This window comes from Pseudorasbora parva, chromosome 25 (genome assembly GCF_024679245.1).
Source record: "Pseudorasbora parva isolate DD20220531a chromosome 25, ASM2467924v1, whole genome shotgun sequence".
NCBI lineage: Eukaryota > Metazoa > Chordata > Actinopteri > Cypriniformes > Gobionidae > Pseudorasbora > Pseudorasbora parva.
This window is the reverse complement of record NC_090196.1, coordinates 28,217,576-28,236,298: the sequence shown is the minus strand read 5'-3', so window position 1 is coordinate 28,236,298 and position 18,723 is coordinate 28,217,576. Positions and strand designations below refer to the sequence as shown.

General features: G+C 37.2%; 1 protein-coding gene across 1 annotated transcript in view; it reads right to left on the bottom strand.

Annotated features, from left to right (window-relative positions):
• Positions 1 to 2,197: 2,197 nt before the first annotated feature.
• Positions 2,198 to 18,723, bottom strand: part of ptpn9a (protein tyrosine phosphatase non-receptor type 9a) — a 34,362-nt gene continuing 17,836 nt past the window's right edge. The window contains exons 4-13 of the mRNA XM_067436129.1: positions 17,247 to 17,371; positions 16,643 to 16,748; positions 16,393 to 16,503; positions 14,990 to 15,306; positions 13,250 to 13,337; positions 12,633 to 12,702; positions 12,460 to 12,538; positions 7,798 to 7,948; positions 5,557 to 5,764; positions 2,198 to 4,892 (exon numbers count right to left, since the gene is read on the bottom strand). Coding sequence (XP_067292230.1) covers positions 4,702 to 4,892; positions 5,557 to 5,764; positions 7,798 to 7,948; positions 12,460 to 12,538; positions 12,633 to 12,702; positions 13,250 to 13,337; positions 14,990 to 15,306; positions 16,393 to 16,503; positions 16,643 to 16,748; positions 17,247 to 17,371 — 1,446 coding nt within the window. The 3' untranslated portion in view covers positions 2,198 to 4,701. The remainder of the gene's footprint in view (positions 4,893 to 5,556; positions 5,765 to 7,797; positions 7,949 to 12,459; positions 12,539 to 12,632; positions 12,703 to 13,249; positions 13,338 to 14,989; positions 15,307 to 16,392; positions 16,504 to 16,642; positions 16,749 to 17,246; positions 17,372 to 18,723) is intronic.

Genomic DNA, 18,723 nt, shown 5'->3' with positions numbered 1-18,723 from the left:
TAATAGCGACTTTATTCAGTAATTCCTACTCGTCTGTGTCCTACACTTCTGACATAATAGTAAATACAGTGCAGCACTTCTGAGTTACATCAGAGCTACGCCAGAACGCCGGCTTATAATTGGCCGATACTGTTCACGTGAGCACAGCCTGCAGCAACTCTCAGAAACTGAAGCCTCCGCGCCTTGATCGCCCCCCAGTGGCTGGTAACAGTATAGGTCATAAGCCCCGCCCCTTCGTGTTGTCTAACGGACGCGAGACAAACTAAACAATCAAATTACACTTCAAATAATGACTGACATTGTAGGCAGTTTTCGTCACGATTTCATTTCAAGTGTTCGTTTTTTAAATACCTTTAGTTATTTGATGCTATATAATTTGAGTAAAGTCATGATTGACAGCTGAGATCGACGTCTTCTCTGAGTGATGTTGAAGATGAAGCACTAACAGACTTTTTTCTGGATTTTCGGAAGGAGATTGGAGCTTTAGCTTTCATTTCTACATGTTTATTTTACACCAACATAATGAATTGCTCTGCATCTGAGAGTGTGGGCGGGCTTTTGATATCGCGCCTCTACTTCCTGCTCTCTACTGCGCAGATTCCGGTCCCGAGATCACTACTGCGCAGACTCTGTCCCAAATCTGCGCAAAGTCAGCGCCATATTCAGACTTCCGGAGCCTTTAAAAACTCCAGCGGAAGAGAATGAAGTCGTGTCGTTCATATATTTTCTATGACCACGGCGCATGCGTGTGATGCTGACGCAGGTACTAACCAATAAACTGCGTAGGACACAGACAAGCAGAAATTGTTGAATAAAGTAGTTATTTTGTTTGTTTTTGTGCAAAAAGTATTCTCATCGCTTCATAACATGGTCTATATTTAACCATGTCTTTCCTATCTTTCTGGACCTTGAAAGTGTTAAAAACCTCTGTTAAAGAGAGGTTTTCATCAGAAATATTTTAATTTGTGTTCCGAAGATGAACGAAGGTCTTATGGGTTTGGGGCAACATGAGTAATTAATGACGGAATTAAAATTGGGTGAACTATCCCTTTAAATTCCAGCAGCGTTAGAAAACGTCCCTCAACAAAACCCCGCCCTTGCAAAAATGATTGACAGATAAAGACCGTTTCTGATTGGCTAAATAAGCGAAGGCCGTTAATTAAAGAGCGGGCCGTTACTTAGTTTAAAGAGCCTACGATTGTTAGTTTTCCCACTCAACATTTGTAGGGACATTTCATGTGTGCTATTAAAAATTTTAATCTCTCGCAGCAGTGTTTCCTAACTTTTTCTGTTGTATTTCAACACCAAAATTATATTATACTTTTTTAATATTTATGATAATGCAAAATTTGATCAAGTCTCTTAAAACGGACACTACGGGTAAAAGAACAAACAAACATTAGGTAGCTAGTATATTTTATACACCCAAATTTAAAAACAACTTTTGTGTTCTTTCCTCAAAGAATAACAGAGCAAATTAAAGGGACAGTTCACCAAAAATTTTACTCACTGAAAAAAATTAAATAAAAAAATACTACGAAGTCAATGTGGTCCACCAACTGTTTGGAAAGATACTCTTCAAAATATCTCGTGTTCAGCAGAAGAAAGAAATTCATACAGGCTTGAGGGTAAGTAAATAAATGAAAATTTTAATTTTTGGGTGAACTATCCCTTTAATAAGATAAAAAAAATAATTAACATACACCTGGTTAGGAATTACAACAAGACCTTTAATCCAGTCATGAAAGGTTCAATTAAAACACTCAGTCAGTAAATAGTTTTTTTCAATTTAATAGATTTTAAAACACATGGTTTTGATTTGGTTTTGCTTAAATGACATTGCAGTTTGGACAGTGCTATTCTGAGAATGAGAGACAGCTGTACAGTCTTTGCACATTTCACTCAATCCAAACGTACATGTGGAATAAGGCTCTTTAATTGCATATCAAAGCACTTTATTTCTAACAGAACCGCTGCAAACTTATCGATAATCATAAGCTTGACATTACAGGTTAGTTTTTCCATTTACATAAGAAACAAAAAAAGATAAAATCGGATATAAAAGAAAATATAATTTACATATATATTTGGGAGTAATAAGTAAGGACACAAAGCGTGGGTATAATAGAAAAATACACTTGGTCACATTTTGTGCCCGTCGAGGCAGGACTGCAGATCCTGAAATCATCGGGGTGTGTAGAGATGCTTCACTACAAGAAAATTCAATATGAATTCAGTAGCAAAGACACTTTCAACCCACAACAAAATAAAAAAAAGCGATTCTAAATGCACTTTACAGGAGCTTGTAGATATTTTAAACAGGTTATTAGTACAATATTAACAGACAGAACCGTTACAAAGTGTAAATGACTTGATCTAGCCAGCTCACATTTACACCGCACTAATGAAAGACTATATCAATTGAGTAATTGTTGCATTATAGAGGTTTCCGGATCCAACCGGTTTTGAGAAGACTTCTCGTCACCCTGGCCATCTAAACCATCATCTACGATTGCCTCCTTCAGATGCTACTGCAAAAAAAGTCCTGCAAACTACATGAGACATTTCCGAAAAGTTGACGCACAAAATACAGACGGGCAATAAATCTGCCTTCAAATCCAGCGAACAGATAAAAAAATCTAAAGTGTGCAATGACCGTGGGTCGAACACGAGTATAAAATGAGAACTAAACGAACTTTTCAATTTTAATTCATTTATTTACTCGCCGTCATGTCTTTTCAAACCTGGATGACTTTCTTTCTTGAGGAGCAGAAGAATATTTACGCTGCTCTTTTTCATAAAACGACTCCATTAACGGAGACAGGGGAACATGATTCCATACGACTGCTTTAATGGTGTTATTTTTGTACATTTTTGAGCTTGACAACATCCACCACCATTGCATTTCGTTAAAGTGATAGCTCACCCTAAAATTAAAGTCAAGCCACTCACCCTGGTGTTGTTGTAATGCCGTTTGCTCTTCATTCATTAAAAAAAAAGAAAATCTCCTTTTGTGATTCAAAAATGTCCTGGTTGCACTCGTACATACAACGGCAGTGAAAAGCAACCAGGAGCAAGGTTTTTTTTTTTTTTTAAAGACACAAAAGCATCACAGAATGATCCCATGCAACCTTTCATATTTCCAAGTGTTTTAGGGATGTATTATATGCAATTTAATGTATAGTGCTGTCAAAATGATTAATCATGATTTATCGCATTAAAAAATAAAAGTTTGTGTTTACATAATATAGGTGTGTGTACTGTATATTATAATACACACTCATTCATGTATACCATATATTTAATAAATATTTGCCTGTATATATAACACATTATATATAACAGATTCATGCTTGCATGTGTATTTATATATGCATATTAATTATATACAGTACACAACACATTATGTAAACACAAACTTATATTTTGGATGTGATTAATCGCGGTTAATCAATTTGACGGCAATAATTGTACAACAAAAATCCTAATTTTGGCTGTCGATCTTCTGTGCACAACTGTTAGGGTTTAGTTCACTCACACTCTTCCAGAAAAAGCACGCAAGTTGTATAAAAACAAAAAACAAAATCAAGATTAATAAATACACGACATGAAGTACAATCCATGTAACAACGTCTCTGAGGTGAATATATCCGTTCTGTTCGTAGTAACAAGAAGTTATCGCGTTCTTCCCATCGGTCAACTGCCATTCTGACGGTCATCAGACAGATCCGGACCGGAGAGATTTTACTCAGTGGGGAAAGTATGTGAATACTTTTTTGGGGGATTTCTTAGTATGTCGCATATTCATTAATCGTGATTTCTCACAACTTGCCTTTTCTGCGCAAATTGGAGTGAACAGCGGCACTAATATAGTCTCATGAACGTGCACAGAGGACTCTTCATTATAGAATACATTTCATATAATTTACCCACAGAACACTTAAAATATATGGCACGTGTCACATGGGACATATCTTTATTAAAAAGCTTGATGCTGGTTGCCATTCACTGCCATTATATGAACAAGTGCGAGTGGGACATTGTTTCCGTTAGTGGTGCGCAATAGAAAAAAGGGCATATGGCATTACAACAACACCAGGGTGAATAAATGATGACTACATTTTCATTTTAGGGTGACCTATCCCTCGAAGAGCACCTGGAACATTCTACTAAAGTTGTACTTTTGTGAAAAAGCAAGAAAAAATAGATTTGAAACGACATGAGGGTGTGTGTTTATATATAGACATAATTTACACTTCTGGGTGAATTAACCCTTCAAAACATGATGACGGACTGTTGGTCTGAGGCGTCATTGAGTAGAAACACCTACAGTGTGACAAAATGACATCGAATACCAGACATCGTACGTTGGGTTCCAAAGTTTGTCCTGAATCACATTTGAGCACGGTTGATTTAAAGCTTCATGTGATATTCAGAGAGTAAACTGCACAAAATGCAGCACAACATTACATTAGACTACGCTACAGCTGGATCACTGAACATTTAGACACCCCCCTCAAACAGAGACATTTATGGTTTACGTTTTATGCTGCCATTCTTTTAATAGTGACAGATTAATCAAAAACCCAGTGATTTTGACTGGGAGTTATCCTGTCTCAAAGTCGCTGATCGACCAAAAACGAGCCCCGTCTCATGTTTGGGAAAGAGCAGGCCTTTCCGGCTATAAGTGGGACCTTCTGCTCACTGATTGGCTGAAAGCAGGCCCTGTCTCTGGGCGTTCTCTAGGATCGCGGTGTGGCAGAAATAGTACTGCTCGGGTGTTTGGATGCTGAAGGCACGCTGCGATCTCATTCGTCGGACCGTCTGGCAAATGTGAAGGGTCCCGACATCCTGCAGCTGGGACAGGCAGATATCCAGCGCACAAAATGTACCTGCGGGGAGAAGAGGTCAGTCTGGTAAGCCATTAAAGAGATAGTTCACCCAAAAATGAAAATTGTGTCATCATTTACTAAACATATATGACTGAGTTTCTTCGGTGGAAGATGAAATAAGATGTTTTACAGAAATATTGGTAACCAAACTGGTTCCCATTGACTTCCATTGCATTCCAAAGGAAATCTCTTTAAAAAAATCTTATATAATGTTCCACAAAAGAAAGTCAGTCAGGTTTAGTAAATGATGACATCCCAAATTGCAAATTGCTGCATCCCAAATTGCACAATCTCTTGAGTAGGTACTTATTTTGAATAAGTAATTACTCCACGGCCGCTAAAAAAGTTCTATATAGTATAAATGTAATCTGGATGAACTACATGTGCCATGTTGTCTATCATGTGACCTAACGGAGCTCAAATCCTCTCATGTGGCCTCATGGGATAGGAAAGTGTCCGTCAAATGCGCACTTCAGGATCTCGTCGGACGTAATAGGTCATCCAAGTACTTTTTGTCTACTCTTCTGTATATTTAATTTAATTTGTCACATACTGTTTTTTGCCTGCTATATGGTAGGGAAATATGTGGTTTCAGATGCAGCCTGTCCCTTTAAGTTCCTCATTAATATGTAAATTTGTTTTTGTGATGCGTTTCAAAACTGACCGGTCCTGCCGATGCCAGCGCTGCAGTGGACCACCATCGGCGGGCCGAGCGGATGACCTCTCCACTGTGAACCGAAAGCCTGGACCGCCCACTGCTGCTGGTGCTTCACAGCACCCAGGAAGCCAATCAGAGACAGTGCGGAGGACGGGACCCCGTAATCAGGCCAGCTGAGGAACTGAAAATGAGTCACCTGTCTCTGTTCAAATGTCTAGGGGAAAAAACAACAACAAAATAAGTTCTTGACTTTTCTTCACAGTCAGATAAACTAAACATTTATTATATATTTGCAATAATTTTGCTGATGATATAAAAGTACAGCCGGAACATAAAAGTGGAATTTAAAAGCTGAAATAGCGCCCGGCGACTGTGACCCTTCATAATAAAAGTCCCACTGCTCGCGAGGCGTGTTTGTGCGTAACAATCGCTCCAGCAGCCTTGCTCAGCTCCACAACACTCGGTCCTGCTCTGCTTCACACTACAGTTACGTTAATAACCAAATCCATCAACATGATTTCTGCCTGAGTCCAATCCCGATTCTTTTCCACCGTCTGTGAGGTGAAGACCACATGTCCTAAGATAGGCGCCCTCTAGCGGATGGAAAAGTTACATAGTGCAGCTTTAAATTGGGTTTTTATTTTAGAAACTGATCCATATTTTCTTTAAGTGCAAGTAAATATTTGGTATCTGCAACATTTTTTTTTTACCACTATTAGATTATAGAGATTTGCTTCATATAAATGCCTCAGTACATTACTTAAAACAACAACAACTTGATACCGTTTTTCATAGCGCTTTACATTTTATTACTGGTTATAGCTATCAATACATCATTGCACTTTAAATGATAAAGCTGAGTTGCCAAAGTTTTAATTGGTATTTTTTCATTTATATATCTATTTGTGGTTTAATTCCATCTTGTCTCTCAGCTTTTCTAATATAAATTGTTACAATCTTCATTCAAATGATTTGTTACACCCTAAAGTTCGAACAGAGCTGGGAAAGAGAGGCTTTAAATATAAAGCTTCCTCTGCTTGGAATAATTTACAAAAGATCTTAAAGCTGATTATGTTTCCATCGTTAAATGCGCTTAAGTTTGTGTTTTCTCTTTTGGTAGAAAACCTCTCTCACCAAGGCTCTTCTCCCGCGATAGCTCAGTTTGGCTGGACGGCCAGCTCTAGGAAGGGTTCTGGTTGTCCTAAACGTCTTCCATTTAAGGATTATGGCTGCCACTGTGCTCTTAGGAACCTTAAGTGCAGCAGAAATGGTTTTGTAACCGTGGCCAGATCTGTGCCTTGCCACAATTCTGTCTCTGAGCTCTTCAGGCAGTTCCTTTAACCTCATGATTCTCATTTGCTCTGACATGCACTGTGAGCTGTAAGGTCTTATATAGACAGGTGTGTGGCTTTCCTAATTAAGTCCAATCAGTATAATCAAACACAGCTGGACTCATATGAAGGTGTAGAACCATCTCAAGAACGATAAGAAGAAATGGACAGAGTTAAATATGAGTGTCACAGCTAAAGGTCTGAATACTTAGGACCATGTAATATATTTCAGTTTTTCTTTTTTAATACAATTTTTAAATCTGCAGAAATGTCAACAATTCTGTGTTTTTCTGTCAGTATGGGGTGCTGTGTGTACATTAATGAGAAAAAACTTAAATAATTTTAGCAAATGGCTGCAATATAACAAAGAGTGAAAAATTTAAGGGGGTCTGAATACTTTCCGTACCCACTGTCTACAGTATGAAAGGTGGTTTTGTGAGACTGAAATCATTATATAAATTATATATGAGTCGCACTTTAGTTTAGGGTCCAATTCTCAGTATCAAATAACTTGACTTTGACTTTTGTCTTAAACTCCTACATTCTATACTATATAATAGTTAGTAAGGTAGTGGTTAAAGGGATAGTTCACAGGTTTAGAGTGACATAAGGGCAAATATTAATGACAGCATTTACAATTTTGGGTGAACTAACCCTTTAAGTTTAGGTATTGGTAGGATTAGGGATGTAGAATATGGTCATGCAGAATAAGGCATTAATATGTGCTTTATAAGTACTAATAAAAAAGCCAATACCCAAGTAATATGCATGCTAATAAGCAACTAGTTAATAGTGAGAAACAGACCCTAAATTAAAGTGTTACCCATATATGAAATCATAATCACTGACTGGTGGTTCATTGAAAAACATGGACGTCATGTGATATAAAACACGGACAGTGCAGTGTATTTGTTACCTCTGTGTTGTGCAGCTCGAGTGTGGTTTGGTTGTAATGTGCATGGTTGTCCACTCTGTGATTGACCACGGCGATGTGCCCATACACCTCCTGACCGCCCTCCTCCTGGGGCCAGTACTGTCCACACTTCCTCCGGCCACCCTCATCCGTCCTGCAAACACACATTCACACACAGATCTCCAGAAGTCCATATGGCACAGCTATAATCTGATATCCGTACAGATCAGTTCTACCGAATCACTTTTGAAAGCGTCACAGCGTCCAAGAGGGAGAGCATCATTAAATTCGGATGCATTTTGTACACAAACGTTGCAAGAGTCGTCTGAAATCTGACTGGCTGACTTCTACATATTAAAAACAATTCAGTGTTCATTTTATCAGCTCACCAGGCTACAAAGTTATATTTATGTTCCTAGATTGCTACAATGGGTACAAATTAGTCATTGGATTTTCCAATGTCTGCTCTGAATCTCTATTTTTCTATAGATTGTAAGAATATTTAGGAGTTTTGCGACATTTATTAGCAAGTAGATGTGAACTAATTTTTTCAGGGCCGGATTATACATAGACGGGATTGGGCGAGTGCCCTGGGGCACCGGCCATTAGGAGGTGCCCCATTTAGTCTGTTTACACTTTAGGGATGTGATATTCATTTTATTTTATTTTCGATTTTGGCTTCCAATAATTAGAAAAATATGATGTGAGGTAAAACTATAATAAACTGTGTTCCGTTGAGCGCAACTTCCATCCCTTCACAGCTGTGCGCTGTAATTTCTCCCAGTGTTGTAGTCGAGACCGGCTCATTCGAGTCTGGGTCGAGTCCGAGTCCGGAGAGGGTCAGAGTCCGAGTCCCGAGAGGGTCAGAGACCGAGTCCGGAGAGGGTCAGAGTCCGAGTCCGGAGAGGGTCAGAGTCCGAGTCCGGAGAGGGTCAGAGTCCGAGTCCGGAGAAGGTCAGAGTCCGAGTCCGGAGAGGGTCAGAGACCGAGTCCGGAGAGGGTCAGAGTCCGAGTCCGGAAAGGGTCAGAGACCGAGTCCGGAGAGGGTTGAGTCTTTTTAATGTAAACCAAGCCTTGGGTATACAAAACTGCCTAAAATTAAATTAAATGTCAGATCTGGGATTTTTGTCAAATGCAGTCTTTACTGCATTTGTAAAAAAGAGATATTAAAAGCACAATAATCTGTGCAATAGAAACGGTTTCCAAGTTCAAGGCAGCTGGCTTATGAGCCTGCTGCGAAACGCACTTGCATATTATATTTTAAGTTTCGTGTGCACGTCTAAACCATCAAATACACAACAAAAAGCAAATGTCATAATGACCGGCTTGGAGAGTATTTACTTAAACACAGTTTATATCTTAAATGGGTGTAAATAATTTAAAGACGATAAACTATCATTAGATCTGCCTTCTGTCTTAAAGGGACAGCGTCTAATAAATCTGCTGACGATTGAGAAATTAAAGGGTTAGTTCACGCAAAAATGAAATTGATGTCATTAATGACTCCCCCTAATGTCGTTCCACTCCCGAAAGACCTCTGTTAATCTTCAGAACACAGTTTAAGATATTTTATATTTTTAGGATTCAAAAGGTCATGAATCACTAAATCGACCAATGATTCGGATCGCCAATGTCACATTATTTCAGCAGTTTGGCACGCTATCCGAATCATTGATCGATTCACTGATTCATAACCGTTTGAATCTTTATTTGAGGTTTGAACACAAACGCGGAAGAGAAGACAATGCTGAATAAAGTCGTAGTTTTTGTTATTTTTGGACCAAAATGTATTTTCGATGCTTCAAGAGATTCTAACTAACCCACTGATGTCTCATATGGACTACTGATGATGTTTTTATTCCCTTTCTGGACATGGACAGTATAGTGTGCATACACTTAGATACGCTCTCTGACTAAATATAAAATATCTTAAACTGTGTCTGAAGATGAACGGAGGTCTTACGGGTGTGGAACGACATTAGGGTGAGGAGTTAATGACATACATTTCATTTTTGGGTGAACTAACCCTTTAATTTGAACCAAACAAAAGGCAAAGAGAAAATACTCACAGCTCTTGAATGGATGACTTTAGCTTTAAAGGCAGTAATTTATCCATTTATACAGTTAAAAACAATTCAGTGTTATTTTATATTTCATTACTTTATTTAATTTCAAATTTATTTTGTAGGCAGTTTAAATGTGGTCACCCTAAGACACTACACTGTGTTAATCCGAGCCTGTATATTTTGCTCTCTAGTAAAATCTGATGGCTCAAACAAAAATCACATAAAACAACGTTTGCCACTTCATATATGCTGGTCAGAAAATCTCTTCCTGTCTAAGTGGGCGTTTTTTGGCCTGAATAAGTGGCAATTTGGACTAGACTTCTGGTGATAGTAAAAAGTCTGGCTATGGAAAACTCTCTGGCTCCCTATTATACAGTAGGCGAAAAACAGCATGTGACAAATATAGTTCACCCAAAAAGGAAAAATCTCTCATTTAATAAACCTGTATTTTGAGGAATATTTGAACCCAAACAGTTTCTGGTTCCCATTGATTTCCACTAAATAGACAAAAAGTCAATGGGAACCTGTTCGGTTACCAATATTTATCAAAACATTTTATTTCACTTCAGAAGAAAGTCAGTCATAAAGATTTCGTAAATGATGACAGAATTATCATGAAGAATGTAGTTCGTCCAGATTGCATTCATACGACACACACTTGTGCTGTATAGATCAGGGGTCTCCAAGCAAAATAATCTGCCAATGGGGGAAAAAAAATAATCGTATTTCTGTTTGGGATGGAAACGAATTCAATCAGAAACAATAGTTTGACTTGATTCTGCCACCGCACTTCTCTCTGAAGACGATGCATAACTTATGGGTCCTGCACACTGTGCGATTTTTCAAAATCCTTTGCGAATGTCCCTTGTCAGACTGTACGAACATGATCGCCATGTCACACTGTAAGATCTCAGTTGACATTAATGTCAGACTGCACGATAGTGAAGGCGCGCTAAAAACTGACGCGCGCAAGAAAACTCACCCGGAGTTTTATATCATCAATGAATGACGCGTTCGGTGACAGTGAGCTGCATTACACGCGGGACTGAAATGCTGGCTACAAAGAAATCTCTAGCACTCGTTTTGGTCATAGTTTGTCTTGAAAAACGGAGATATTTGACTGTCATCGTAGGAGAAGTCACACTGCAGGATTGTGTGCCAAATCTTCTGACACTGCCAGAATTTCGTCAGAGGTAAAATTTGATCGCAGCGCTCATTAATCGGCTGCCGGTGAACACGTCAAACTAACGACCTAAGACGTCAGATTTTAGCCTAGGATCAGAGGAATCTTTTAGGATTTGCTAAATTTGTCTCAGATGGCCAAATTGTGGCCAAAATCGCACAGTGTGCACCCGGCTTAACGCTACATCGGGGGGAAATCTGCGGTTTGTCCAATGATAACAGTCCCTGTGTCCATCAGACTGGATACATTTTCCCGGTAATGTGACCAAAAATATTTAAGACCCATCGAAACTGAATTCAAGACATTTTAAGACTTTTTTAAGGAAAACCTTATTTAAGACTTTGTAAGGACCCAAGGACACCCTGTGTAAATAAAGCATGGTGGACGGTATGGGGCTTATGCTCATTTACCATCCTTTCTATCGGTAAAATTGCGTACTCCTTGTTTATTCGAGGGAAACGGAGGAAGGCAAGAGAAGCTGTTATACATTTTATTTTACATTATTTGTATATTTAGAAATGTATTTGGTATTATTATTCTTGCACTCAATGGACTGAAAACTAGCTAACACTAGAAAAGCTGCAAATAATGTATAACATAACAGATAAATAACGTCAATAGCATATTTTAATAAACAATTTGGATTTTGATGTACAACTTCCCTAAACACCGCATCTGTAGGGGCTGACATTGTTGTTTTGCGGGCTATGTGATGTCAGAACTTGTAACTGGGAGTACATCGATCTAAAACAAGTTCATAGGTGGGAAGTCACGGGTTTAACGGCCGCTCCAGAGCACTTTCATGGGTAGAAGGATGGAAAAACACATCAGCTACATGCGGCATTGGCTATACGTTTCTATGTAATAATACGTCTCTACTACTACTACTACTACTACTACTAATAATAAAGATAATGCCTAGATGGTTATTTTTCCCTTGATCTTTTATTTATAAACAATATTTACTTTTAAACAGCAAACAGCCTTTAAATGTTTATGTGTTGTTTACTTATAATTATTATCATCATAAATAATAAACTTATTGAATTTAATTGGAATTTTTTTATATGGGTAAATAAAATAAAAATAAAAAAACATTTTGGTGTTGGCAAAATTTTTATGGTATTGGTACCGACTACTGGAACTACTACTACACTCTTTCAAGTGTAAAACAGTTTGGATAGTTGTTAATATGAGAATTATGATGCGTTATTTACGAGTTTTAAGTATTGTATAACATGAGTAGCTCTCTGCGACTTTCATTTTTTTTAAAGTAGCTCTCAAATGAAAAAAGGTTGGAGACCCCAGGTATAGAAACTTCTTTTCTTAGTGGTTACAAAGCAAGTACTTATTCAAAATAAGTACCTACTCAAGAGAGTGTGTGATTTCGGACAAAGCCTATGGGTGAAGTCTTACCTTGTTGTCATGACGATGACAAGCACACTTTGTTCCCAAACCATTCTCCAGAAATCTCCATAAGTTTTCTCCAGTGGACCTATTCAGAAACAACAGATGCATCAATGCCAGCGCGGGTTAAAAATCGAAACACTAAATCTATTTAAGTTTATAAATTGTGTGATTCTTTTTACCCTGTGTCCCAATATACGCATTTTTCTGTTTGTATCCATCCATGAAGCTGGCATTTATGTAGTCTGATCTCTGTGGGGGGAAAAACTAAAAGATCAATGTTATACCACCATTCAAAATAGGGTCACTAACTTTATATAAAATAATAAATAATAATAATTCAGCGAAGAGAGATTAAATTGATCAAATGTGGCAGCAACGACATATGTTACAAAATTAAACTTTCTGCTCTTAAACTTTCCATTCATCAAAGAAGATTGAAAAAAAGTCTCATGGTTTCCACAAAAATATAAACTGTTTTCAAGACTGATAGTCATAAATGTTTCTTGAGCAGCAAATTATCATATGATAATGATTTCTGAAGGATCATGTGACACTGAAGACTGGCGTAATGATGCTGAAAATACAGATTTGATCACAGGAATAAATTACATATTACACTATTCTCAAATAGAAAATAGCTATTTCAAATTTTAATAATCTTTCACAATATTATTTGTTTTTATTGTAATTTTGATTAAATAAATGCAGCCCTGGTGAGCAGAAGAGAATCTCTCTGAAACATAAACGCTTTTGAACATTAGTGCGGATCGGTCTTATGACATCAGACGGCACAGACCTCATTTCTCCTCGTTTTGAGTCGCACACGAGTCTGATCGAGACACAGCACGTCGCCATAGCGATTCCGCTCCTGGTTGTGAGGAGCCCTGCAGAAGTTCAACAAAGATGTGAAATCATCATTTTTTTAAAATCTTATTGTGCATAATTAATCAGTGCATGTTATTCTGAAAATGTTATGAAATAATATAACTTTCTTTTCTGCTGACATAATCATATGGCTTGACAATCCAATCCCATCCCGGTGAATAAAATCATGGGATTGCTATCGGTAACTAAAACTATTAAACACATTTTTTGTTAACTGAAGTAAAGCAGCGATAAAATAGAAATGTTAGATGAAAAACTAAAAGATTAGAAATGTTGCCTTAGGAAATAATGGAAAAATGTCTTAATTTACTAAAAATTACTAACCGGACAAAAAGATTACAGAAAAATAAACTAAACTTAATTAGTAATATTTAAAAAGAACAAAAACTAGTAACAACGACAAGAGCATATAACATTGCAAATGAAATATATAAATGTGAAAACTGAAAATATAAAAATCTGATTGGTTGATTGGCAAGACAAGTTTATTTATATAGCACATTTTATACACAATGGCAATTCAAAGTGCTTTACATAAAAAATGAATTAAAATAGTGATGACATGCATGAGAAATAAGAATAGCAAGGATAATTAAAACAGTTGTAAGAGCATTAAAAAAACACAAATGGACAAATACTAGCCTGGAAAAACCCAGACATCTTCCGGCAAATTTAGATATGCTCTTCAAGTAGTCTGGCACAGAGCTCATTCAAACCCATTTCTAATCCGTTCTGTCGAAATCACGGCACCAATCAGACACGTTGGGGTGAGCTTTACGCAGTGACGACGGTGCAGTGACGGTGACGCAGGAATCCGCTGTGAAACATCACTCGTTCAAATCAGCTATCGCGTCTGTTTTAAGCCATTTCAACTTTTCCGTTTTGTTAAAACCCGAGCAAAGAACAACACTTGGCTACCAGATGTGGATTACACCGGCTACTGTGATGAGGAGGATGGGGAGTGTGATCACGTGTTAACACACACAGCTCTGGATCTGGCCTTTCTGTGCTTATTTACCCACACTAGATCTGGTAGTAAATAATTGTAAATAAAGAACTAGCGTGACTGCTCAAGTCTGAAAATGTTCTAACACATCTGAAAATGACTGAATTTGAATAAAGTTAGTAAGACACACAATTTCCAAAGACTCCTCAATATGATTTTATTTTCAAAATATTGCAAATCGCGTTCTAATCGCAATACAAATGCCTTACAACGGGGGGAATGCGATCAGAGATCATGTTTTCTGTTCGATCGTCAATCCAAGATGTTGCAGTCAGTCTAAGAGGCTGTTAGGTTTTATAAATTTTGCAACAATGTTGATGGAGTGGCGGTGGACACCAGCTATCAGCTATTATCATATTTATTTTACAACAATGGCATAAGTCGTCAGAAGCCATTGCAACATCTCCCTTGAAATCACAAACAGAGAATTGCTGTCTCGGCTGATTCTCCGTCGCTCTGCTACGTCATCGTCTGATGGTGACGCCCCTTTGGAAATTATTTGTCTATAAAGCTTTGCCAGACCATAACTCGGTTACTACCGAGAATGGTCTGGTTTTAACCAGGCTAGACAAATACACTCCTTTCAAAACTCAGACCTATTCAGCTTGAAATGTTTTACTTGATTAAATCCCCATCCACACTTACAGCGCACAGGTGAAGGTCCCGGGCGGCTGCTCTCTGCGAAGCTCCTCGTACTCCAGGTAGATCCCGCAACGCTGGGCCCGGTTCAGGTGCGCCATGAGCTCGGCCAGACTCATGGCCTCAGGTCCAGGTGTGTGTATGGACGTGTTTTCCAGTGGAATCCCCACCAGCTCATCTACAGGGTCCACACGGCCGTTCTGCTCGGACAGCAGCTGCAGGTTCCAGCTGTGCACGTCCAGAGGCAAACAGCCGCCCAGGTGCTCAGGTAAACAGTCTCTGGGCAGATGCTGTCGCAGGTCGGCCATCTTCACCATCTGAACCTGAGAACAGGTGAAAAACATACAAAGAGTTACTCAAGGAGCCCACAGAATTACACTACCACAAGAAAAGACAAGAAAAGTGGGGCAAGCCAACCAGTGGAAAAACTGTTTAAGCTCATTAAGTTAATGAGTCCCCATCAGCTTAGCCAGGGTGGTTTACCAGGTTAACCAGTATGACCAAGATAACGTGACAGGCCAACCTCTGCTGGTTTTGATTTAAACCAGCTATAGTTGAATCTCAATATTTTGTATAGCATGGCAGAACTAAACCCATTATACTGAAACACTAAAATTATTTTTAGATTATTTATAATATCAACACATTATTATAGTAATATTAAACAATTATTATTTAATATTATTAATAGTATATAAGCCCCTTAGAATTATGAGATAACTTTTTAATCAAAAATTCTTGCAATTTGGACTTTATTTCCAGAATTGTGACAATTTCTCAGATCAAAATTCAGACTTTTTTCCCCTCAGAATTGTGAGAAATAAACTCAGAATTGCAACTTATAATGTCCGGACTTTTCGTCCTCACAATCGCGAGTTTATATCCCGCTAATTTTACCTTTTTTTCTCAAGATTATGAGATATAAACTTGCAATTGCAAGGAGAAAAAAATTCTGAATTGTGAGATTAAAAGTCACAATTATCTTTATTTCTATACTTGGTGGAAACAAGCTTTCACAGGAGTAACAGGGATATAAACCAACACAGTAAGATAAATGGTTAGTAAATGTGTGTGTGTGTGTGTGTCTCTGTCTGTCTGTGTGTGTGTGTGTCTCTGTCTGTCTGTCTGTGTGTGTGTGTGTGTGTGTGTGTGTGTGTCTAGCCTGGTGGGGACTTCAACTGGGGGCACAAGAGCTTATAAAATCACACAGAATGTGTTCTTTTAAAAATGTAAAAATGAAGAAAGTTTGGTGTGATGGGTTGGTTTAGGGTAGGGTTAGTGTAAGGGAATAGAATATACAGTTTGAACAGTATAAAAACCATTACGTCTATGGCGAATCCCCAGAAAGATAGCGCACCAGTGTGTGTGTGTGTGTGTGTGTGTGTGTGTGTGTGTGTGTGTGTACTAACTCGTTCTCTGAGCTTCTCCTTCAGTAACAGACTCAATAAGTTATACGGGACCCTGAACCACACAGGAGCTCCAACGATGAGCACTTTCTTCAGCCGTGCTGGGAACGCACCCTGAAAACAAGAGCAGAAGAACAATCTAAACCCCCAAAAACACACACTCCAATGACTGGACTCATAGCTTTGAACATGAATGGACGGCAGCCATCAGAAACAGGAAATGCACACAGACAGACAAAACACAGAAACACACCTTGAGCAAATTGAGGATCTTCTTGCTCAGGTCGAGTTCAAAGTTAGTGTAGTTGGATCCAGCCATGTCATAAATGAAGACCAGTCCATTTCTCTGAGTCTCAAAACTACAGGTAAGAAAGAGAGAATTATAACTCATGACAATAACAATACATTTTCTGATGTTGAAATCTGTGGTTCCATTCCAACTCAAAGATGAATAAAGTGTATATCTAACTACCACCACTACATTTCACAAGCAATATTGTGAAATATTATTAACATTTAAAACGGTTTTCTATTTTAATATACTTTAAAGTGTAATTTCTTCCTGCGTTTTTTCAGCATCATTACTCCAGTCCTCAGTGTCACATGATCCTTCAGAAATCATTACAATATGAGGATTTGCTCAACAAACATTTATGATTATTATAACCAATCTTGAAAAGTTGTGCCACTTCAAATTTTTGTGGAAACCATTTCACATTTTTCATGATTCTTTGATCAATAAAATGTTTTTGATCAATAAAAGAACAGTATTTATTTAAAATAGAAATCATTAGTAGCGTTATAAATGCCAGTTTAGATCATCTGAAAAGTTTTCTAATAGTAATAGTTTTCTCTACCTCTCCACAGCTCGGTCCAGTAGGTAGAACAGCGCCTGAAGAACCACATGGTTTCCTGTTTTGCTGGGATGGTGCAGTTTAGCCGTGTACAGGGCGATGGATGCTCCAGTTGGGTCCCGGACACCCTGATCCCAGAAGAAAAACATCTCAATTTAAAAAAGGAACGGTTTCACTGTTCACATGTTTAGAGTCGACTCAACTTCAACATACAATTTACTCTGTGGTGTACAAAAATGATGAAACAGGTTTCAATATGCCATGAAAAATGAACAAAACTGTTGTTGCACAACCTCACTTAATTGCATTTGAAATTATTCATTTAAAATTCATCAATAATAAATGCTACAGATTTAAATGTTTAAATCCAAATTTGTGCAAATTATTAATTAAAATAAAATATAATATTGATATAATAATAAATATTATATATATATATATATTCACACACACGCAATGTATATATAACAAAGTTGTGTATGCTCTTTTAAATAAATACTGTGCTTTTAAATGTTCAGTCCAACTTTCCAAAATTCTGAATTAAAATAAATATAGTAATTATTAAAAAAAAGAAAAGTACAATAATGATAGTATGCTTTCAATATGGTAGTTTTACATTTTTAATCCAACTTTGTGCAAATTCTGCCTTGAAATATAGCAAAAACAATAATGATAAAAATAGTTATTAAATGGAAAATAAAAAATTAAATAAAAATGGTATTATTCTTTCAAATAAATATGGTATTTATATTTGTTAATCAAACTTTGTGAAAATTCTGAATTAAAGAGAAAAAATGATAATGATAGAATAAATAATAATAATAAAAACATTATATATGAATAATATATAAATACTTAATATAATGAATTATAGAATAAACAAATAAATAACGTTGTATGCACTTTTAAATAAATATTGTACTTTTAAATGTTCAGTCCAACTTTCCAACATTCTGAATTAAAATAAATCCAATAATGATTAAATAATAATAAAAATGTACAATAGACCCCTTTACAGCCCACGTGATCAAAGAGTTGCGCGCGCATTTTGCCAACGGAAGTGGTGATGTTCCCTAGTGGTTCTAACGTGTTAGCAACTCTGAAAGTTTATCAAAACGGTTTCCAAATGAGTAACACATTACTTAATGTATTAGTTTTAAAAAGATTACATTTGTAAAACATTTACTGTACTTGAAACGTAATGCTTTATAATAAACCTCCCAACATTGGCTGTCACTGGTGTGTATAATGTACCCACCCACCCAACCAACAAACAAACAAACAATTCAGAGAACTTATCAATTTCATTTGTAATGATTTTATTAATAGTTTAATTGCAAAATAACCATTTGAGAAATGTATCAAAGCAACATAGTTGTAGTACTATAGCATTACAAAATTCAACTTTAAACAGAAGTGCGTGAAGGAAAACAAACAATAAAGGTAGGTCTGGGTAATACTGAACAGATTCAACACAATA